We start from the raw sequence: 24,821 nt of genomic DNA, 5'->3' as shown, positions 1-24,821 counted from the left end.
ATATCCACTATGACCATGTAGGTCACTGTTTCCTACTTTGGGAACCATTACACCCCTTCACATTGCCCAAACTCCTCTGAAACAGGGCCTCTTGCTCCTCTCTGAACATAATCCACATCTTCCCATAGGTTGCCTGAGCTCTGCTTGGAAGATGTTCTCACCTTTCCCGTTACCCTCTCAAAGCTTTCCACCCCCATCTCTCGAGGTCTATCTCCAAAATGCCAACCTACAACCTACCCTGGGAATGGATTGCCAGTTCTTTGGGAAGGCAACACTTTAACTCAGTCTTAAAGGATGAGTTAGAACTACTCAAAGGTGGAGAGCTGAGCAAGGAAGGAAGGGAGGAGGAGATGTAGGGCATTCGCATACTTTGTTGGCAGAAGGGGTTAAAGAGTTAAAGAACAGAGGGCAACCACCTGATATATGTCTGCAAACTACCAACAGCTTAATACTGGCATAAATTCTGAGACAAGGAGTGGTGGGAAATGAGGCTAGACAGGGACTGTATATCACATTAGGAAGGATATGTATTTTGTGAAAAATTTTATACTTCTTCAGTAGAAGATGGGGTGCTCCTTAAGGGTACTGCATAGAAAATTACATAGTTTGAATTGCAATTTGATACATACTCAAAGCCCTCTGGTTAAAGCCCTAATCTGTCTTCACAGCTTTTATTTCCGTTGCTCTAATATGAGGTCACAAACTCTCATCAGATGGAAGGACTGGCTCTTCCTTGAACACAGTCTATAACTTCCCCGCTTGACAAACTCACTCAGGAAAAGCAAGGCCCATTTTACCTCTCCTCTGCAAAAATACATATAAAGGTAGCTGTGAGGATTAATGAGCTAACGCGTGAAATCACCCAGTTTACCGTTTGTCAGTTAGGAGACAATCAATTTTCTTCCTTCCTCCTGGCACTTATCTTAATCTACTTTGAAGTACAATCATATGTGTACCCCTGCTACAAGACTGCAAAAATCCTTTAGACTGTGTCTAAAACAGTGGCTCTAAACGAGGGGCAGTTTTGCCTTTGAAGGGATGTATGGCAATGTCTGGAGACATTTTGGATTATCTCAATTATCAACTGTCTCGATCATAGGATGTTAGTAGTTATACATCCTATAATGCATAACAGAGCCCACAAAAAAGAGTTACTCAACCCAAAATGTCAGTGGTGCCGAGGTTGGGAAACCCTGGCTTGGTTCATCTTTGTGGCCCGGGCAGCAGTTAGCAGAGTTGCATGTTATAGGAAGTATTCAGAGCTGTAAGAAATTCGTTGAAACTGCTTTTCTGTAGGTAAATTTATAAGTTGCTGTGAGGGAGTAAAAATTAAATTAGAAATGTATTTGGTGTAGGAAAATTGAAAGGTAACAGAGGTTTATGAATCTTTATTAATTTGGGAGAAACCAATTTCCATTTGTATTTAGAGGTGACCAATTTAAAAGGTGAAGTTCTCTTAATCAGCAAGTTTTTGTAATGAAATGCAGCAGGATTTACTTTTATATCAAAGTCACTCCCCTGATAGTTAAAGAATGCAACCGAATACAATTAAAAGATCACTGGTAAGCAAAATACAGTGCCTTGGCTGCATTCTGGGAGTACAGTTAGTAATCTAGATTCTAGTGACACTTTAATGAGAAGTTTAAACTCACTGGCCCTGAATCTCAGAATTTATCAATGCTCTTTACCTAGATTTTCATTTAAAAGTAATTAAGTGATGAGTGAAAATCAAGAGAAAAGTTTGTGATTAGGAAAAAAGTTGCTTTGTAGATAATTCAAGTAGTAAGTATTTTAAACTGAAAAGAAGAGATAAACTACTGATAAATCTATGGCATTTAGCCACAATGGTAAGGCCTTCCTGTGGAGGAAGAAGGGGAGATACAGGCAGTACCCAGGGGATTTAACCAAACCCATAGCCTCTTTACCCCGCCACAGTCGGATCCAGCACCCATGACAGAGTACGCATGGGACTAGGTCACTCAGTGATACAGGCATTTTCATGGGCCCTGGTGGATAAAAGATTAAGAAGTGTTAATCTGCTTCTCCATTATCTGTGAAAATGCTCAAATCACTGTGTGATTTTGTTTGGTCAAATCAATATCTTTGCTAAAGCCAAATAGGATACACTGGTTTTTAATAGTACCCTGTATTCTAAAAATAAGTCCCATAAAAACAGTAACCTGATGATTCCATTATATAAGGAGACTGTTCTTACTATCACAATTTTATTGCCAATAGCAACATATACTTCAAAGAGAAAAATCCTTATTTGATGACTTTTCTAACATACTTTTAAAAACCTAAGTGCTAATGTAGCATCAGTGGTATGTTATCTAGCTCTCTGTTACTATGTGTAGTGGTTCAGATACTACACTTGGGGGTGGGAGGGCAGCGGGTCCACTGTCCCTCTCATCCAGGATCTGAAAACAAAAGCTTGTGGAGAATATTTTGCATAAGTCTGCTTTCTCATTCATTGCTCTCTCTTAAGCAGGGTCACTGTTTCTGTGCCAGGAAAACCACTGTTTTATCTCATGCCAGATCTCTTTGGAAAAGAACAGAATCTGCCAGAACGTGCTTTCTTTCTCAAACTAAAATTAAAGATTTTCTAAAGTTCCTTTTAACCGGACCTCTGTCTCCAAATAGTTCTTCTCATTAAATACCTATCAGTGTACCCTCTGACTTAAAATGTTCCACTCACATCTTCCAGAAATACTGCAATCTGTCAGCTAATGGAAAACAAATTCATTAGGTTTATCACAGCAGCAACTTTTTGCCCTGTACCTTAGCTTCCTGATTGAAGACTGTAGCCTTTTTCCCAAGGTTCCCTTCCCCGATGCCAAATACTCAGTAGGATCAGTGCCTGTCTGAAATGTCACCGTGAAGAATTTTCATCACTGTCCTGAGGACATGCCTTTAAGGATTCCTCCAAACTGGATTGTTTTGGAAAAAAAATTTTCCACATATCAGGAAATTAGTTTGCTTCCTTATACCAGTACTCATTATTTGACTAAATAATTATACTTATATGAAGGAATACAAAACTACACCATCTGAGGGGACATATATCAAAGGGCTTTACTGTGCTCCTTCACAGATACTATTTCAGTGAGCAAAGACTTCCCTGACCACAGGGACCTCTGTTGTATGCTTCAGAAAGGATGCTCTGATGTGTGCAATCCCAGTCAAATGCATTGTGATATTCCTTACAGTTACCCACCCCGTTGCTCCTCTGTATCATGTCATCTTAACTATACTCGGTATGTCCTGATTCCTGTTACTGGTCTAAATAAGAGTTTTTCTTACTTACAAAGTGTTGAGGCAACATTTCAAGGAATCTCCTTAATATTTTTCTCTCAGAACATTTTTCTGATAGTCAGCAGGAGTCCAATTTTAGTATCTTAGGCTCTGGGCTAATGAAAAGTGAATTAGAAGTTGACTGGCACAAATGCAAATGCTAATCCATTGATGAATGGCCATAATCCTGTATTTTTCCTCTGGATCTAAAATAACTTGTTGTAGATTGCCTGGCAATTAACAAATCTTAAACATAAATGCAGAACAAAGGAAAACAGTAATATATTCACTTATAAGGCACATTATATGAATCAAGAATCCACACTGGAGTCCAAATCCAGTCTGATGAACTCTTTTGGAACACTGAATCTAGTCAAAACCACATGCCTTTGAAAAGTCGCTACCCCAGTGAGATCCAGTACTGTTGCCTTTGCCACATGTCTAAAGCATCTTTGTTTTGTTTCAGCTGGCAGGGTTCATCTACGCCTGTTATGTTGTGAAATGTATAACTGAAGAAGAGGACAGCTGTAAGTATTAAAGCTCTGTTCTGTTTCTTTCAAGTTCAGAGCATCTTCTTTACTGCCTCTTACCTGCTTTCCTACTTCTCAGACAATATTCCTTAACACATCATTAGAATAGGGACTAAGCCCTTTGTACCCATTAGGCTAAAATGGTTTTCATAAAAGTATCCAGCATATAGATAACTAATCAGTTTCACCCAGGAGTACAAATCCCAACAATCAACAATTTGCAATAGTTCCAAAAAGTCTCACAAGAACTGACTCCAGATTGATTCAAGAAATTTGTCTTCATGAAACCAAGCGTTCATGTTTCCTATTCTTTCCTACAATTTGATACAAATAGCTAGAACTTTATGTCAGAGTCTCAGCATTCTGCACTACTACTTGATCCAGAGTTTAAATGGAGGTACCCTCTCACAAGCCTCTAAGTGGCTCCATTGTCCTCTGCTCTTCTAAAAATTGGCAGGTAGAAGGTTTCACTCCTTCCTTGCCCCCTAAGGATCTGAAATAGGAGGATTGGAAAAAGTACTTCAATGCTCTCTGGGTACTTGCCCATACAGCTATATTTATTCTGAGGAAAAATCAGAGCTGGGAATCATTTTTCTTGGTTTCCAAAGATATTCATAATGATTGGGGTGTTGAGACAGTGGAGGGAAAGATGAGGATCCACTGCTCTGTTAATAGGATGATTCGAGGAAAATACTCAAAGAGAAATACGTGTTTCTTCTTCACTTTCCAGTCATACTAGAAAGAAGGAGGCTGTATCATGTGATTCATTTAGTGGAGGCACATTCTCAATCATACTCACACACAATGTAACATTAGAAATATACAGTGCATAGTTTTTATTGTTGTTTGCAAAAGGAAATGATAGTCCTTTACAAATAAGTGTTTGTAAAACACTCCTCAATGTATCAAGTGCTATGTCAGTTTGGGGATATTTTAAGAAGAGTAGGGACTTCCCTGGTGGCACAGTGGTTAAGAATCCGCCTGCCAAGGCAGGGGACACGGTTCAATCCCTGGTCCGGGAAGATCCCACATGCCGCGGAGCAACTAAGCCCGTGTGCCACAACTACTGAGCCTGTGCTCTAGAGTCCACAAGCCACAACTACTGAGCCCGCGTGCCAAGAGCCCGTGCTCTGCAACAAGTCACTGCAATGAGAAGCCCGCGCACCACAATGAAGAGTAGCTGCCGCTCGCCACAACTAGGGAAAGCCTGCACGCAGCAACGAAGACCCAACGCAGCAAAAATAAATAAATAACTTTATAAAAAAAAAAAAAAGATGAGTAATATGCAGTCTTTTACTTCTAGGAATTAAGCATTTTGTAGGGGAAAGAAACATGTGAACAAATAAGTATAATAAAGCTCTGTAGAGTGTATAGTGTGGGGAGTTAGGAAAGGAATCAGGAAAGGTTTCATAGAGGAGGACACTCTTGAGCTTGGTCTTGGAAAATAAATAGATATTTGGATAGCTGATACGAGAGTAAGGTGATCCCAGGCAAAAGGTGAAAAAGAACCAAGACATATCACAGCCTGCCATGTTGGGGGCAGAGCAGTCAGGTTAATATGACTGAATTATATTCTGTGCTAGAGATGGGTACCCAGAGATGACTGGAAAAGATGAGATAGTAGAAAAACGGTTATGACAGAGTAAGGAGTCTGGACTTTATTTTGTATAGCATGATGGCCAATCAATTGGCAGTTAATAGAAAGAAAGTAACAATCAGAAATGCACTTCAGAAAAAACATAATGGTATCAGTATGAAGGAGAGACTTGAACGGGAAGGTCGAGATGAAGGAAAGACAGACAGATCAGGACACCATGAAAATGACTGAGATATGAGGGTCTGGACTAAGCCCAGTGTTGGAGAGGGAGAGGATAGATATGTTATTAAACATAAAAATAATACTGATTAATGGGCTATGGATGGGTACTATGTAAGTGGTAAGGAAGAGACTGATAGATTTCTGAATTTCTGATATGAGTGAATGGATAGATGAAAATGTCACTTGAGGAAAGTAGAATGGGGATGCAGCAACTGGTTCAGTTTGGAAAGGTTAAGTTTGAGGTGCTTAACAAAGATGCATGAGAAGATATCTAGTAAGCACTTGTCCTATGCCCAAAAGATTTATTCTGTTGGAAGGGTAAATATTAGGAAAGGTAAAAGATATATGGATTTTAAAATGTATGGACTCCACAAACTATGTAAGTTCATTCAGCTATTAACCATTCAGTGTCTTTGTGCCAAATCCTTGATGAGTCTATAGGTTAAATTTCATATGGGAATTGAGCTTTCTCTAAACTATAATGTTTGATTTTATTTCACAATGATGTCTGCATTTTTATCTTCAGAAAAATACTGACACACCAAGTCTCCTAGACAGATAATCGGTATCTCTCCAGAATAGTACCTCCCAAGCGGGATCCCAGAAATGCTAGTCCATAAGCTATACTGCTCAAAAAAGATTCCAAAGCCAAGTAAGTTTGACACTGAAAATTTAGAATGCACATGTATGTATTAACATCTCTGAGAGTACTGCAATAAAGAAGTATGTCCAATTTGTCCTAATCCAATTTTGTTTTAACCATATTGTGTTGGATGAGATACAGTGAGGCCAGAAGCCGATCAAAGAGAGAAACCAAAAAGGGTTTCACTACATTCACGGTTCCCTAGGGAGAACACAGCATGCGATGCAGGGCCACTCAGGGAAAGCATCATCGTGGGTCATGAGGCAGAGAGAGAGAGAGACAGAGGAGAGAGAGAAAGACAGAGAGAGAGAGAGAGGGAGGGAGGAGAAAGAGAGAGAGACACACACACGCAGAACTGTAAGCAAGTGCTTTTTTTGTGGTTTCCAGGGAAAGGACCAGGCAAGGCAGGGTAAAAGGGTTTAGGATTGGCTAAGTTTGAAAGAGGTCCCCATGAAATTCATGTTCACTGTAAGTGTCAGAGAATAAGGTTTGGGGCTATCTAAGGTCTCCAGATGTTTTGGGTGGGCCAGGCTTAACTTGGGAACAGCCTGTGGTCATTCTGTAGATGTTAGGGCATTTTACAGAAACTAAAAGTATAGTTAATATCCCAAACATTTGAACATGGAACCTTTTTTCATAAGAAATCTTAATATGCCAGGGAATTATAATTCCAGGGAACTCATTTTAGGGAATTCTGCCCTAGGTCAAGTTTTGGTCAAAGCCATGTAAATCCAAGGGGATGTGAAGTCACAAATATCTTTTGGAAGATAAGGCTTATCTTTCAAGCATCTAATAAACTGTTTTCCATAATGCTTATGTCTTTTTATGTATTTTGACCACAACTCCTTAAGTGCCTTTATTAATCTAAAAGAAAAGCAGACTTATCATAGATAATTTTTCTAATTTTAGTCTTTTTGCTCAGTGAGTAAGATATGAACTACTTTCCTTTTTTTTATATCCTAGTAGACTCATGCTTATCATGAACATTCATGGGACTACTAAACAACCTGGAGGAGATGCTCATTTGGGCCAGTTCTCTGTCCAGTTAGGTCTGTTTACTTGTGGTCACTCACACACAGACAATTACGAATATTTGTTGAGTAAAATGCTTTAGATTGATATTTCCCATGCATTATCATTATCTTGATCACCTGTCTATATGTTTACCTCCAGGCACTGCCTAGAACACATGACTTCCAATGCTCAAGTGTAAAAAAGGTTGCAATTTCTATCTAGTTTTCAGTAATTATAAAGAAAATTATTTTGATCCTTTAAAAATGTTTTGGCTTGATGCATGTACAATAAAACACACACACACCCACACACACACGCACACACACACAAATGCTCTCAGAAAGTAAGTCCTGAAAGATGGGAAAAGTTTAATGTATATATAAACAGGGAAAGGATCTCTGTGTAACTCTTCTTACCTGCTGTGGATTTGCAATGAAGCAACCTGATGGGAGTGTAGTACAGGAGGAGATGCCAGCTCCCTACTTGCCAAATTAGTTAAGTTTCCATTCCTAAGAGCCTCACAAGGAACACAGGACAGTTTGGGTTCTGTAGCTGTGCTGAGAATGGACTGTGGAGATAAGGGCCTGATTACGGCACCTGGAAGACTGAAATATTCTTGACATCAATAGGAAGCGGACCGGCTCTGTACCCATTTTTGATATCTGAGGCTCAGCAGCAAGTGTAGCCAGAGAGCCTCAGAGGCACCACACTCTAGGGAGCTAAGGCGAGGGTTCAGGCTCCATGAGTGAAGAGTCAAACTTAGACTCCACAAATAGCAATAAATCATCATTGAACTAGAGGGAGTTCCTGCAGGCACATCAAATGCCTAGGATTTTTTTCTTTATTTCTCTTTTTAAACAGTATCTCATTTACTTTTCTAGAGGCCAGTTTTATAAATACTTACATAGACACTTTAATGCAAAGTTGTTGTTAATTTCCCCAATGAAAACCCTGGGCCTTGAAGTTTACATCTCTGACCCTCTGTTTATCTAAGCCAGAGCCCCAGCCTGACAGGCCAACTGGCTGTGCAAACTCACAGGACAACACTGCCATCTGCTGTGCCTATCAGGAGATGACAACCACCCTTGGAGCAAAGATTTCAAATAGGAAGATGTGGGCAATTCCGCACCCATGTATCAGTCACCTAGGGGTGCAATAACAAAATATAACAGACTGGGTGGCTTAAACAATGCATATTTATTTTCTCACAGTTCTGGGGGCTAGAAGTCCAAGATCAAGGTGTTGGCAGGTTTGGTTTCTCCTAAAGCCTCTCTCCTTGGCTTATAGAAGGCTGAATTCTCACTTTGCCCCCTTTTCTCTGTCTGTGCATGCCCCCATGTCTCTCTTCCTCTTCTTATAAGGACACCAGTTTTATTGAATTAGGGCCACGTACTTATGGCCTCTTTAGCCTTAATTACCTCTTTAAAGGCCCCATCTCCAAATACAATCACATAGCAGGTTAGGCCTTTAACAGATAAATTTGGAAGGGGATACCATTCAGACCATAACATCCCATATCTAAAGATACACACGCACACGCACACACACACACACGTGCACGCACACACCATGTGACTGTTGGCTATTTGAAAATACCTATGGGGAACAGAGTGGGGCTAGCTTCTGCTCACTGGCACATCAAATGCCTGTGGGTAAGAGGCTCCAGGCGGTAACGGTAACCTCCCTGCTCCTGGCTCACTGCCAGTAGGCAGGAGTTGCGGTCCGCATCTCCTGCTGTGAGGTGGGGTGATCTGCCTTCAGATGAGAAGCTCCTCACCAGAAAAAAGCTGGGACCTGCTCCAGAGAGTGTGCCTTGACACTTGAACCTTATTTGAGTGGGGCAACCATCACAACATACTTTTATATATTTGTAAAAGGCAGCGATATGTCTTAGGAGAAAAGACTTTCTCCAAGAGAGCGGGCATCCCTCGCTGAGCTGTCTTTGTGGCTGGGCTCTTCACTGTATCATCTGTTGCCAACCATGCTGAGTTTTCCTTATGACCTCCAGTGTTTTTTATTCCCCTCTACTTGTTCTCTTTGACAGTATTCTGTGAAAGAAATAAAATGTTCTGAGATTTCTGGTCTGGTGCCTTTTATTATACTTGTAGCTCTTCTCTCCCTTAATCCTCAGCTCTTCTGCACCAGAGTCTAATGTCCACTTACAGTGATAGAACTAAGAACTTATCAGCTTCATTAGAGTTGTTAGAGGTGACAATTAAAAGGAAAACATGCAGCTGTGGAAAAATAATAACATATCCATAATAGAAAAAATAGGCAACATGATTTCTCAATTTTTATTATGTTTTCTCATAAACCTTTGCCTTAATAGTTAAACTAAAAATAAAAATAAACATCAGTCCTCTGGAAAGTGGATCCATTTTTCTAAGTAGTCACTATCTTTTCTAAAAGAGATTCAGTGTGTTTGCAAATGTCCTTAAATATTCAAATCATCCGGGAAAATATGCAGAATGTCATTTTAAAAATATCCTAAGAGGGCTTATTTTGAAAAAAATATTGGAAGATTAATTCTAGATGTTTAAACACACATGTTCAGATACACACATGCACAAACCTACCAAACAAGCACAGATTCATAAAAGCCTGTCCTGAATTCCCCAAAATAAACTGGCCTTGGGATAAAAGTCATAATCGATTTATAGACTCTTTCATTTGAAAAGCAAACCACAGGAAATGATTCACTTCTCTGAAGCTAATAATTTTCTGTTATTTTTGTTTGATTTTTCTTCTAAAGCCTGCCGGCCTACACTTCTGTGTATTGAACTCTGTTCTGTATATTTCGATCGCTTTTCCAGTTTGACAGGATCATTGAGTTTGGATGCAATTCTTTGAGCACAAGGACACATTCTCCCGCCTGTGGGGGAGGGTAGAGGTGGCAAGGGAGGAGTACTCGTCCATTAAAAAATATTTGGCTCTTTCTGTTTATAAAGGACTGTAAGTTTACTGCAGAATGTAGAGAAAATACAGATAAACAAACAAAAAAGAAAATTAGAATGATTTCACAATTTTGAATTCTGGTTCTCAGGTAACATTTGGGTATATGTCTGCTTTCTTCCTTTCTTCTTTTTCTTTCTATCTGGTTGTTAGGGCCATATTATACAGTCTGTTTGGTAACCTGAGCTTTCTTTCTTATTATTTATAAACCACTCTCCAAACATAACCTAAGGGGTAGGCAATTAGCAGTTCAAAAAAGGTGCCAAGCTCCTGGGTGCCAGGTTGACAGGTAGAGTTATGAGAATGGTGTGTCTATTTTTACTGTTCAAATATCATACTCAAGCAATCAAATGAAAGCGTAGTATATTATTGTTTTCTTTATAACATTTGTTTTGTAATCCTGAAGGTGACTGAGTGAAATAGCCTTGTCCATACCTGCCAGGCTCCCACAAAAGCAAAATGTGCTGCTCCTTTCCCCATCTCTGAACTGAACCACATGTGATTAGAGTCTGGAGCCCCAGACTTCAGAGGCTACTAACCTCGAGCTAGTGCCCTGCAGAATCATAGTGGGGCCAAGGTAGAACGTGCCACCCTGCTCCTCTTCCAACTTCCCAGAGCACAGGAGCTCTGCATTTATTTAATTTTACAACTCTTGATTCCACTTAAGATTTCTTGTGAACTAAGAACACCACAGAGTTTGAAATGATAGGAAACTACTGCCTACTGCTCTATTTCAACACTTTAATTTTACAGGCCCATATAGATTAAATGACTTGCCCCAGGTCACTGAGCTTATCGGTGAACTTCTGACATAATATAGCACATATTGACTCCCTCAGGGTAAGAGTATTAGGGGATGCTAGTGGGGACCACAGCTATCTTGACCACATCCTCAGCATCCAGCCTACCCCCAACCTGAAGCAGGACTCAGTAAGTATATGGGGAAAAAACGAATCAATCAGCTCTCCACTAACATTTCTTGGACTGTATGGAAACTCCTAAGGAAATGTGACATTTTTTTAGACCCTAATTGATTCTAAGTAAATGAATAATGAATTAGAATAAAGCAGCTTTCATCGTTTTCTAGACAAATGGAAGAAAGCGGAAAGAAAAGATAAGCTGCCATATGTAAACTAGATGATCAGCACCTGAAACGAATGCTTACATATAGATGTGCCTCCTGTCAATCACATGCAAGCTCCTATCAGTGACAACAGCCTTCCCTAACAGTGACACAATTGTTACACTGTCTCCCAAAATTAGTGCTGGTCTTTTTTTCAGCCCGCTGTTAAGTTGCTCCCTCTTGTGGTCAGGGGAGAGAAAACATATGCACTTTATTTTTAAATTTGGATATTCAGGTCCAAATTGAGTCTTCTTTAACAATCACTTCTCATGTTCTCCCTTTTCTCTTAACGTCTCCTCCATTATACTCTACTGCTTATTATACACACACATACATGCACACTATGATCATCTTTAAATAAATCTAATGTTCCCCAATCAAAAATAGCGGGGAAAGAAATTGATTCATTCCCTATCCTTTGTTGATTCGAAACAATCAGGACCTTGTTTCTACAGAGTCAATGTTGAGGTAACTACATTCATACTAGCAAAGGAGGACCTTTAACGGGGGTGTAATAAAGGAGGTATGTGGTGCAGAAAACTGATGTGATCCAGTAGATGAATAATATCCAAGTTGTTTTAATCCGCCTCAATGGAAAAGAAAGCAACAGCATGTGAAAGGAGGGAGAAGTGGTGACATTTACGGAAATGATTAAAAGAAACATCTCCCATTTTGATTATTCTGCCTCTTCCAATTCTCTAATACCTAGTCCACCTGTACTGGGTGTCCTGTACTCGTTTCCTCACCATCTCTCTCTATACCCACATGGATAATGACATGAGAAGGAAAGAAGCTAAGTGGCAGAAAAATAGGATGCTTTTAGCACCAATATACAGGCTCACAAAATAAAATTGCTGGGATCCCTTAGTCCTACCTTGAAAGGACAAATGAGAACAAGACAAAGAGCTGGCCCAGGAAACAGAAGTCTTAAAAGCTCTCTAAAGCTGAGACGTGCTAAGAAAGAAGACTGTACATTCAAAGTTAGTCTTTTGATAAATGATGCTGGCTGTTGCCAATTTCATTACAACCAGTTTTACTTTAGTGGTGGAAATGGCATCTAATAGGAACAGAAGGCCAAGCTTAGCTATCTCCTTCTTAACAGCAGGAGGACTAAAAACACTATCTCTAAGGATGGCCACCAGGTATGCAGAATGAAAACATCTGAGTGGAGCAGCCTTACACAGAGCGCTGCAAGAGTGCCTTGTAAATAAGCAGCATAGGGCGAGCCCTCAATCCTGTGACATTTAAATGAGGCTGCTCCAGCAGCAGAGCCAGGAAGGCCTCCACGAGGATGGGTTGGCATTGTGTGGCAGGGAGTGAAGGAGAAACAAACTTAAAGCTCACAGGAGGCGAGGTTTATTTAAATAATAGAAAGTAATTAGGCTGAAGACAAAAATCAGTGATGGCGTTTTAAAATTACAATTAATTTAAAGGTTAATTTCCTTTGGTGTTAAAATCTTATTTAAAACATTTACCAGGAAAGGAAATGAGGATGTTACTATCAAGAGGTGTAGAGTGCTTCTGGGAATCCATGCCTATTATCACTGGAAAATTAGGTTAGGCCCAAAGTGAGAATTTCAATTCATTTCTGTGTATAATAGATGGCAGTCTGGTCTCAGTGTCAGCAGGGTTGGCTGGGGCAATGCAGGATTTACATTTTTTGTTTGTTTGTTTATGGGATTAATTGCAAATGTTTCCAACAAAGAAGGCTAGTTTATACATGAACAATCCTGACACACACAAAAAATTGGATACGGACTGCTGCCTTTGTAACTAATGACGCTGATGTTAAAGGAATTCCCAAGAGCACAGAGGCAAAGGGACACACATAGTCACTCATCCATATACCTTCATCCCGGAAGTAAATTAAAAGGGGGCCACAGTATTTCTGTGGGCTCCAAACCTGTCAATCCGATGCTTCTCTCCCAGGTCCCACCATTTTCATCACTCTGTTTTCCAACTGGGAATTGTCATGTCTCATGTCTCAGGTTCCAATATACCCTATTCAGCAGTTCATCTCCCTGGAAACTTGCCCAGTAAAATCAATGCATAATAGTAGTAACAGCCAGAGGGGAAACAACTCCTTTGCACTAAATTTTCCCATTCGTGACGCCTTTGCAGATTTGTTCATTTTAAATGTTTTATTGCTATTATCAGTATGTAAACCAATCCCACAAATATGGAATTGTGCAGATCATAGCTCTATGAACAATATTAGCAATCACCTGCTTTAATCCCCTAATTTTACAGCTGAGGAAAGGAACACTGAAATTGTTTTGCCCTGAGTCAATCATTTAGAGTCAGTGCTGGGAGCAGAAGTTGTCTCCCGATTCTAGGTATACTTTACACATCACTTCACTGTGAGACTCGACGTAGATTCTTCCAACACATGTTTGCTGAGTAGCCACTGCACATGGTAGGCTGTGTATTAGTCACTAGGCACGAGGCAGACACTGTCTTTGCCCTCCTGATACTTACAGCCCAGCACACAGTTCACAGGAGGAACTACGCCAAAGCGTGATGAGCGTTCAGACAAGGAGAGTGGGGGTAGGGGGACATAGCCCAGGGGTGCCTCATCCAGTTAAGAAAACTAGGAAATTCTTCCCTGAGGAAATGACATTTCCACCGAAACCTAAAGGACAAATCAGGGGGATATGCAGAATTTAACAAAAATAGGTGTCATTTTTAAAAAGGGTAACTTTTTCCACCCGTATTGACCAAATGGACACCATAATTCACACAGGAATCATCTTAAGTGTTTTTAATGAACCCCATACAGCAAATCTAGTTTCACCTTTCTCACATGGCTGGAAAAATTAATTAGAGTAACCACTGGACATCCTCATACCTGAAACTGCTATTGTTGTTCTATAAAGATGAGTAATTTAGGTTTAGTCCTCCTTTCTGGAGGCTGCAAAATAATGCGAAGATTGTGTTAGCAAAAATTACAAGGGGATTTTAGCATGCACGCTTTATTTTTCATTTTCCTAAATATGTATGCATTGATGTGCCCACATCCTAATTAAAACCACTGCATTTAAGTGGGCTGTGCCTTCTAATATATATATATATATATATATATATATATATATATATATATCTTCTGGATGTCAGCTGAGAAGACATACCCAATCATGTCTAACTAGCTTGCCTACAGCCTGTAATAACTGCTCTTTCCAATTTCAATGGCAAGGCATGTCACATAATTGAAAGCCATTCTAATAGGGGAGAACAAAACAGAGACTGGTAAATCTAATCCACCCAAATGGCATGGCACAAAGTGAGGCCAGGCACCTTTAAGATAAAGTTTACTTAGCCATTTCATCATATTCTGCACACGATTCCACAGTTATTGAAAGTAACAAAGATATCTGAATACATAATTTTCTAACTCTAGCTTTACAATTTCTTGATCTTCTCAGCTCTTACCATCTTTGTCACCACTCACTTCAGCTACCTCCTTAGTTCCCTTCACCAAGGAGGCTAATTTTTATCACCTTCATTATGGAGGAAGAAGGCTTCTCTAAAAATCACCAGTTCTAAAATTCTCTGCCTGACTATAAACTCCTATCTTTACTCCCTCCTTGTTCTCCTGCTTCCCTCCTGGAGGAAGTTTTCTTCACCTTTATTTAGGAGCTTCCCTCCACTGGAATCTTTGTTTATCTTTCTGCTCATCATCTGTCTCCTGAATCCACAGGAGCGGTGATGCTCTTACAGGCACACTTAGTTTCCTTCCTTGCTTTCTCTTCCACGGTCCTTGGATTTTCCATCTCCCTGCCTGACGAGGCTCAGGTGCAGCTTCTCCACTCCTAACCCTGGGCTGCTGCACATGGCTGGAGAGAGTCCCTAAACCCAGCTGGATGCTCTCTCCTGCTCAACAGGGCTCTCACTCCTCTCCCATGGACAGTGTGCCACAGTCACCACAGGATGTGCTCCAAAACTTTCCAAGTTCCTGAAGTCTAGTACCCAAACCTGAGAAAATCAAAGCTACTAAACTTCTTCCATTTTTCCCTCAGAACCTCAAAAATTCTATACTAGCAATTATCTTTCTGTCTTTTAGAAACCCTCTCCAAATCTGAGAGGAACCATTAAGCTTTTCCTCTCCAAAGTAATCCTTCTACCAAGCCTTGGCTTCATCCCCTCTGCCTGGTTCAGGAGATGAGCTCTTGGTGTCTTCATTCTCGCCCACTCCACTGTAAAGTTCCTCTTCCCTACATATGGGTCGAAGTCTCATAGACTACAAACCAGGCTGGGCCTAGCCTCTCCCCATCCTTTTGGATAATATATAAGGTGATTTCCAAAACTATTTGAAATATGGAAACTCAGTTCTATGTAGTTTTTTTTAAATATATCTTCCCTTTTTTCCACAATATGTCACATTCCTACTGCTTGCCAGACCACAATTAACCAACCACGTGGGCATTAAGGGTTTCCATAAACCTACCTCAGCTTCTGCTGATGATTTCCACACTCATGTCATTCCATACAAAATTCCAGTAAATTCTAACACAAAGTCCTCTTCTTTGACCCTTACCTCCACCTACTTCCCAGGCCTGAAAAATTCTCATCCTTTCAGTAAAGAACCTAAATATATATTTTAAAGCATAATTTGAATCATTCTTTTGGTATAAATCCCTTGCTAAAAGAGATGAGATCCCAAATCTACCTGTAGTGCGTCCATAAAATACATGCATCTAAGTATTAAACACATATAACCCTGTGAAGTTGGAACTGTTTTATTATCTCCACTTCACAAAGGAAGAAAGTCAGACTCAGAGCAACTGTGACCTGCTTGTGGATATGATGCTGGTCAGAAGGGAAGGCACACCTGAGCCCAGGTCGTCCAACTACCAAGCCCTCAATCATTATACTACTTCATATTTTCCCTGTGATATAGCCAGTGATGGCATTAGATTATTAGAATAAGATTCAATAGCAAGATCCTGGTCTCAGCAGAAGACCAGCATGCGTTTCTTCAAATCTCACCTAAGGTACTGGCCACACTGAGAATTAGCAAAAATAGGCAAGAGTGAAAAGACAAAACAGTTTATCAAGTGGAAACTTATATTTCATTTTTATTTTTAGAACCAACAGTTTAAAGTGGTTACTCAAATGATCTCTAACTAAAGAAATATTTCATTTTTATACCATTGTGGTGATCGCATTCCACTTTCAGTTTTTAGTATATGTAAATGTGTTACCACGTTTAAAATACTGAAGATCTGGTTCTGATACAACTAAGAGAGAAACATGGAAAATAGAATCCTAAGACCCTGAGAAAATGTTATTTTCTGAACAAGGTTAGGAACTGAAGCATCTGCCATGATTTAACCAATAAGTCTCATGTCATTCAATGCATGTTTCGCCTGCCAGAAGCTCTCTGTAGCATCACACTTCAGTGACCTTTCAGGCAATAACAGACTAAAGTACCCCTACAAAGGGTTGTGTTTTCCTAATCAGAAAAAAAAGTAGCTCTGAGTCCACTCAGAGATACAAGTCCAGACTGAGCACATCAAGCTCACACAGGAAGCTGAACTGCTGCCACCAAGTAAGTCTGTGTGGGAGGAAGGCGGGGCTTTTGAATTTGGGCTACAGTAGGTTATGCTCTGAATTCCTTTTGTGCAACTGGAGATAAGTACCCTTGAAATAGAGACCTGCAGAGACAATGGATTTACACTCTGTTTTCATAGGCCCACACAAATTTTTTAATGTCCTTCAATGAGTTCTTCCAAATATTTAGGCTTAGCTTTCTGTGAACTGCCTGTTAAAATTTCCCCCCATAGCCTTTTCCAGCTCTGTCTCCAAAAGAGAGTGTGTTGCCTAGTGGCTTTGTCATTAATAACCAAGGTACAATATTATATTACAATACCTCCCTGCCAACATGTATTTAGAAAAGCAGTTCTAAGTTTGCTGAACTCAGTGTTCATGATTAAAAGGTTTAAATAAAAGGGAAGCTCACAACAGGGAACATATTTGAGTGAGGAATATTTATTCAAAAAGCACTTTCCTCTTACTTGGTAATTTTGAAATCCCACTATTATTAACTTTATTAAATCATAGTTATTAAACTGACATGGCACTTTACTAATTTAAAATCATTGGGCATCTCTGTGCCTCTGTTGGTAAGTAGACAAAAACACACCCATATTGCAGATAGGAAAACTAAGCCAAAGAGAAAACGCTGTAACATCTGAAAAGAAAATAACATTCCTGAGTTGTTTTCAGATGACCAAAAGCAAATCACTACAATGAGGCAAAGATTAAACAAGTACAAATTTTATTTTATTTTGTCACCTACCCAGTCATGTACCTCTGTTTAGGATGCTATGAACTGGCCAGAAAGAAAGCAATGTTTTCCCTAGCAGTTATCAACATTTGCAACATAGCATTCATCAGTGGATTGCCCTCTCAGCCCAGTCATTCTGATGCTAAAGCATGTCCTAGCCTCTTTCCTTCTACTCCCCTAGATCAAAGAGACTAGGGCGGTGCCTTCTTCCCATTGGTGTCCAAAAGATTTCTTTTATCTCACAGGACCCAAGCAATCACTGACATTCTAGATCTTCTATAAAAGGTCCTCTCTTTATTATCATTCAAGACCTTACGAAGGAAAGGGTAAATGCACTCAGTCAAATTTCACTTAGAAATTTTACCAGCATCTTCCATGCTTAAATCAATTGTTTTAAAAAAAAAAAAAAAAACAACAACAACAGCCTAAAGAGTTTATTCAGTAAATATGGCTTCCATGAGCCAGACACTGCTCTGGGTCCTGGGGCTACTGTAGTAAATAGTAAATCTCATGCAGCTTAAATTATAGTGATAGGATCAACAACAGAAAGCAGAGTCACAATATGTCAGGTGGAGATAGTTTTCAATAAAGCATAATAAAGCTGAATGAGTAAAAAGAAATTAACCTCTAAAATCCCAGCAAGTCCCTAATCTGCCTTGCACCAATTACAGTTACATTTCCCTTTTCCCAAGTGTTTCCTGGTCCTTGGTGCTTGTACGTGCCACATATAACTTACATACTACATTTCCTAATGAAGCCAAACACCAACTCCCTCCTCTCATTCTTTTTGTTCCATTAAAGGCTGCAACATCCTCCTAGACAACAAATTTGAGCTAGGAGCCAAACATCTAGATGCCATCACAATGACTTGGAGAAGTACCTGCTAGCTGTTTCATGACTCCTATTGCTTAGGAAAGTTTTACAATATTCAGTAGCCTCTTTAGAGCCTAAATGAATGTAATTATATAAAAGAAACAGAAAACAGACCAAAGTGGTATTGAGGGTATTCTAAAAATGTAAGCTAACCCCAGTAATTCAATTTTAAGAGAGAAAAACATAATTTTGTCTACTATGCTCTCCACCCACATGGCACCCCAAAGAGTTCCAAATTATGGGTGAAACACCATTCTGTAAAAGATACAGAGAACCATGTCTACCCACACTGACCACCACACTCTTAACTCTAGTGGTCAGTTGGATCCAGCTTATTAATATTCCTCTCCTTCAGGTCTTTAGGAAGACATCCAAACAATTACTGAGAATGAGTACATGTGGAAACTGACCTTACATAAATTCTTTGGCTGTGAACACAGACAGGTATATAAAATACACTACAGAAAATATATCCTTTGATTCTGATTTAAATTTGAATGCCCCCTCACAAGTGAGATGGTAAAAATGCATCCTGGTTACATTCAGATCCTCTTCTTTTCTCATCTTGGTTCTGAGTCATCTGCTGTTGCATCCTTTTCCATGACCCCAGATGACCTGAATGATCAGAACAATCGCAATCCTTCTGTCAAAGCTTTAGCACTATCCTCTCCAGTTGGGTAGTTGTAAATCGGCTCTACCAACCCACACATCAGATAGATGGCTAATAAGAGCAAGACCCAGACAACTCAACCTCCATTCGCAACAGTACTCAGACCCATCTCATTTCCCTTCTGGCCTTTTCGCATGTCTCCAGAAGGTCTACACTGCTCCTGACTCAAGCTTTGTTTCCCAGTTTTGGTCCCAATTCTATCCTTTGGACTTGAAGATTCATCTTGGTTTCTTCCAGTTATCCCTTGGCTCACTGCACAGTCTCTGACTTATAAATTACCATCTGTTTTTTTCTGCCATCCATCTCACACCTCTGGAATCAAGCTAAGGAAATATTTCAAAACATCAATAAAAACACTAATAAGCCTGAGATTGACTTGGATCTCGGTTTCAGTGGAGGAGACCTTACTGTTTACATCTGCCCACTCTCTTCTCCAGCACCAGGGTGGGGCCATCTTACTAACAGGGAACCTCAGAACAAGGAAACTTTAATGCTTGAATGCCTCTCAGAAAACTAGTCCTTTAGTCTTAATGTTGATAAGAGTGAACCCAGGGCTTCCCTGGTGGCGCAGTGGTTGAGAGACTGCCTGCCGATGCAGGGGACACAGGTTCGTGCCCCAGTCCGGGAGGATCCCACGTGCCGCGGAGTGGCTGGGCCTGTGGGCCATGGCCGCTGAGCCTGCGCGTCCGGAGCCTATGCTCTGCAACGGGAGAGGCCACAGCAGTGAGAGGCCCACGTACCAAAAAAAAGAGTGAACCCAAATGAACAGGAATTTAGGCACTATCTGCAATGAATCCCCAATCGTAGAAAATAATTTCTCAAAATACAAACTTTAAATATAGTTGCCATTCAATTATCGTACAGCTCTTCTGGTACCATTTATATTAGCTAATGTGCAAATGTGGGCAATTCAGAAAACAAAAGAGGTTTGCTCTCTTTTAATTCATCTTCTATAAAATATTTGATATAGTTCTACAGTTGTTCCCAATTAAAACACTTTCTTTCTCCTAAACTGCATGGTTTAGAAGAATTATAAAGAAAATCCTGAATTTTTAAGGGCTTTTAATTTTCTTCTTCCATACCGCATGTCTCACCCAGGGCTCTACATTCCTTATTTTATCCTCACACTAATAGTATTAAGTATTATAATTCTTATGTAAGAGAAGTTAAGTGATTTGTCTAAGGTCACACAGCTGGCAAGTGGTCAAAGCAGTATTTGAACCCTGATCCTTCTAACATCAGGATCTCTGTCCTTTTCATTACACTGTAGTCCTCCTTCTCTGTAGTTTCACTTTCCATGGTTTCAATTACCTGCCGTCAACTGCAGTCTGAAAAGACTAAACGGAATAAACAATTCATAAGTTTTAAATCGTGAGCCATTCTGAGTAGTGGTGATGAAATCTCACACCATCCTGCTCTGTCCCTCCAGTAACATAAATCATCCCTTTGTCCAGCATATTCATGCTGTGTATGCTACCCATCCGTTAGTATAGGAAAAAAAATAGTATTGTGTATATATAGGGTTCAGTACTATTCATGGTTCAAGCATCCACTAAGGGTCTTGGACTGTATCCCCGCAGATAAGGGGGACTGCTGTACTATTCCACTTCTGACCAGAAGAGAAATTCTGCCTCAATAAAAGGGTTTTCATGATAAAAAGAGATATTAAATCATAAGAAGACACGGAGGCACCTTGAAAGCATATTAATAAGTGAAAGAAGCCAATCAGAAAAGGCTAGATACTATAGGAGTCCAACTCTATGACATTCTGGAAAAGGCAAAACTATGGAGACAGTAAAAAGATCAGTGGTTGCTAGAGATTAGGGGAGAGGGAAGGATAAAAAGGCAGAACACAGGACTTTTAGGGCAGTGAAACTATTCTATATGATACTAACATCGTCGATACATGTCATTACATCACTTCACCAGAAGTGAACCATAATACAAACTCTGGACTTTAGGTGGTAACAATATGTCAGTATGGGTTTATCAGCCATAACAAATGCACCACTCTGGTTGGGATGTTGACAGTAGGGGAGGTTGTGCACGTGCTGGGCGGGGTGGGGGCAGGAGGGGGTATATAGCAACTCTTGGTATTTTCTTCTCAATTTTGCTGTGAACCTAAAACTGCTCTAAAAAATAAAATCTATTTTAAAAAAATGAAAAGATTTCCCCACTAAACAGACATCATGGACTTTATGTTACTTGCTCCAATTTCTACTTGTAACACTTAGGATATTAAAAAGAACAAAAACTAGTCAAAGCTAAGCCAATAGAAAAAGATATTAGAAAAAGTAAAGATATCCTCTAGCACCCTAATTCAGTTTCTAGTTGCCTCTCTTCTTCCAGTCATCTATCTTGTCAGCTTTTTGTTGTTTTGCCTCTTTTTGCCCCACCACATGACCTCCACATCCAGGAATGGGAAAGGAAAAACAAAACCAAAACATTTTCACAGCACTCTTAGTATTTACTGTCCCAGTTACTACCCCTTCCAAAATGTAGTGGTATAAAACAACCATTATTATGCTCATGGATCTGTGGGTTAAAAATCCAGACAGGGCACAGTGAGGATAGCTTGTTTCTGACCCCGGATGTCAGGGCCCTCAGCTGGGAGACTCCAAGATTGGGTTGACTCAACAGCTTGGGGCTGGAATCATTTGGAGGCAATTTTTCTCACATGTCTGGGTGTTGATGGTGACTATCAGCTGGGACCTTAGCTAGCCTGTCAGCCAAAATCATATCCGAGGGTCCTCCATTGATCTCTCCAGGTGCGCTAGTTTGGGATTCCTAGTTTGGGCATGATGGCTGTGTTCCAAAAGAGAGCATCCCTAAAGAGCAAAGTGCATGACATTTTTTTGATCTAGCCTTGGAAGTCACAAAATGTCACTTCTACCATACTCTATTGGTCAAAGTGGCCACAAAGTTCTACCCAGGTTCAAGAGGAAGGGACAAAGACGCAAACCTCAGGATGGGGTGAGTGTCAAGGTCACACTGCAGGCAGATATGGAATAGGAGATATTGTTGCAGCTATTTTGGATAATATAAGCTACCACAGTAACTCTTGTTACATCTCATTGTACCTTAAATACCTAGGTATGTATTGCATTTGAATGTTTGGTTAGAGTTTGCTGCACATCTTTATTTCTGATTGTCTATTTGAGATTATGAACCACATAATGGCAGAGACAGCCATTTTGAGCTAATTTACATGACCTCCACCATTGCACCTTGTACTTGACAATCATAGGATATAACACTATTACTAGTGCCGCAATTGCTGATAGGTACATGCACTTGAGCGATCATTATTTTTTACATTTGTAATGTGTTGCAGAAAATCTCCATGCTAACCAAAAAGACGTATAGCATCTTAATTGTGCAAGTGAATTTTATTGCTCCAATTAGGTCTTGGTTGCTTCAAAGGAGTATGTAAATTTCTTCTTCCAAGTGAATAGATTCTTGTAAAGCAATAATTGAATCTCACAGTTGAGGGGGGAAAAAAATCACTGCCTTGAAGGAACTATCTTTTTTCCTCCACAATTAGCTAGTTCTGGTTTAATAGATTATTAAAAGGTTTATATTAGTAATCTGTGTGAGACCTTGATCATGAACGTTTATCTCTTCTGAAAAGTTAACTAATTAAGGCGATTGTCCCTTTCAGTTGATTTCATAGGTGGCTTTGACTCTTATGGCTATCAGGGGCCTCAGAAGACATCTCATTTACAGCTACAGCCTATGTACATGTAAGTACTTTAATTTGGAGGTATTCTTCTGGGATACTAAAAGATGATTAAGAAAATGTTATTGTGGCACAAAATAGATGGCATGCAGCTTTCCTTCAGTCATTTACTTTCAGTATTTTCTCTTCTATTAATATTGTTCTGACTGAGATAATTCTAATAAATTTTTTTAAATTATGAATAAAATTTAACTTATCAGGAAAGCTATCTCTAAAGTTACTTTTAAAAGTAGTCTTACATAAGTATCAACTACATGGCTAAAAATCCAATATAATATACAACTTCTTTGAATTACCCAAAATTTGTATATTTTGAAAATGATATAACATTGTAGGTAGTTATATGTAACTATATATAAGCCATATATCCTGGTTTTCCCAGTATAGTCTTAGTTTACATGGGTTGTCCTGATATAATTATTACCAGCACACCCTATTAGTCTTAAAAGTGTTCTCATTTGGATGATAAATGATAGGTTATCACCTTAATTATGTGTAGTGTTAGAAAATAATAATACTCTTTCATTTTTCTGGTGTGAAAAGTGAAAATGAAACCAGAATATTAACACTGAAACTTATCAGACCCTTAACTCTAGCACTCAAGAGAGCAGACATACAATCAGAGCCTGATTTTTATATCTGTGTTTAGGCAAATTCCCTTGGATAACAACTGATAACAAATTCTATATATCAGCATCAAGTGATATGCTGAATTGCAAGCGAAGATCAAAATAGAAAGTAAGATTCCAATTCATTTCGAAATGTGAGCTTCTCTCTTTGAAGATATGTGTTTGTCGTCGTTGTCCTCCACCATTGAATCATTTTACCTTTTAATATTGTTAGTGTGTAGGATAATAAATACATTTTTTGGATTATTTCTCCTCCAGAGAGATTAAAGTAATCCTTATACATCCCCTTTTAAGCTTTTCTTTACAAAGGGAATGATCTATGCATCATGCCTGCATTTTGTGTGTGTGTCTCTTGTAGTTTCCCAAAAGCATTTGGTAACACCACTCATAAAAAAACTATCGAATTCAGAAATCAGCCAATACTGTATGTCATTCAAAGCATCCCTCTGTAAACAGGACATCACACATCCCCTCTTTTACATTCCCAAAACCACTGCCCTAATTCAGGCAATCATTAACTGAAGTTTTCCAGTCTCTTTCTTATTTTAGAACTCCTATCCCACCTTCCATGTGACTGCCAAATTAATCTTCTTAAAGTACCACTCTGATTATGTTAGGCCCCTGCCCAAAACCTATCAATGTCTCCTTATTGCCTACTGAACAAAGTTGAAACTCCTTATCAGACTTTGCAAATCTACGCTGATCTGGCCCCAGTGTTCTATTGAAATATTATCTCTCCTCTTCAACCTTTAATAGTCTCAACCATATGCAGACAATGCTGGGAGACCCCAGGAAAATGTAATGATAAATAAGAGCTGGCCTCTGCTTCCTGAAGCTTATCATCTATTGAGGGCACACATAGTCTGATATCTCCCCTTATCCTTTTTCTTTCTTTTTTTTTTTTTTTTTACAGTCAAACTAAAACTCTTACCATCTGCAAATATGACATGTATTTTTCCAGTTGTCCATGCTGTTCTCTTGACACCAAATGTTGTTTGTTTTCCCCCAAATTCCACTCTTTCAAATCCCACTCTCCTTCAAATTGTATCTTAAAATATACTTCCTTTATGAAACATTTCTTAATCTTTTTCCTTTGATATCTTTTTGTTTTGCCCCATACTATAGTTGTCTCTCTATTTATACCATAACATTCCTATCCTCCCAGAAAGATTTGATAGCTTAAGCAAAAAATAAAATGATAAATCCTTTACATTCTTTACCATTCTTCTCAATATTGTAACATAGCCTT

At 39.4% G+C, this 24,821-nt stretch overlaps 1 protein-coding gene across 2 annotated transcripts in view; it reads left to right on the top strand.

Annotated features, from left to right (window-relative positions):
- The window catches only part of NKAIN2 (sodium/potassium transporting ATPase interacting 2), a gene marked incomplete at both ends in the record, with an annotated part of 967,614 nt that extends 944,663 nt beyond the window's left edge, over nt 1–22,951 (top strand). For both annotated transcript variants that reach the window (XM_082855901.1, XM_082855900.1), the window contains 2 exons: nt 3,761–3,821; nt 22,866–22,951. In XM_082855901.1, coding sequence (XP_082712027.1) covers nt 3,761–3,821; nt 22,866–22,951 — 147 coding nt within the window. The remainder of the gene's footprint in view (nt 1–3,760; nt 3,822–22,865) is intronic.
- Nucleotides 22,952–24,821: the final 1,870 nt, after the last annotated feature.

The sequence above is a fragment of the Leucopleurus acutus genome (assembly GCF_964270905.1).
Source record: "Leucopleurus acutus genome assembly, chromosome: 15".
In the NCBI taxonomy this organism is placed as follows: Eukaryota; Metazoa; Chordata; class Mammalia; order Artiodactyla; family Delphinidae; genus Leucopleurus; species Leucopleurus acutus.
This window is presented reverse-complemented; position numbering and strand designations above follow the sequence as displayed.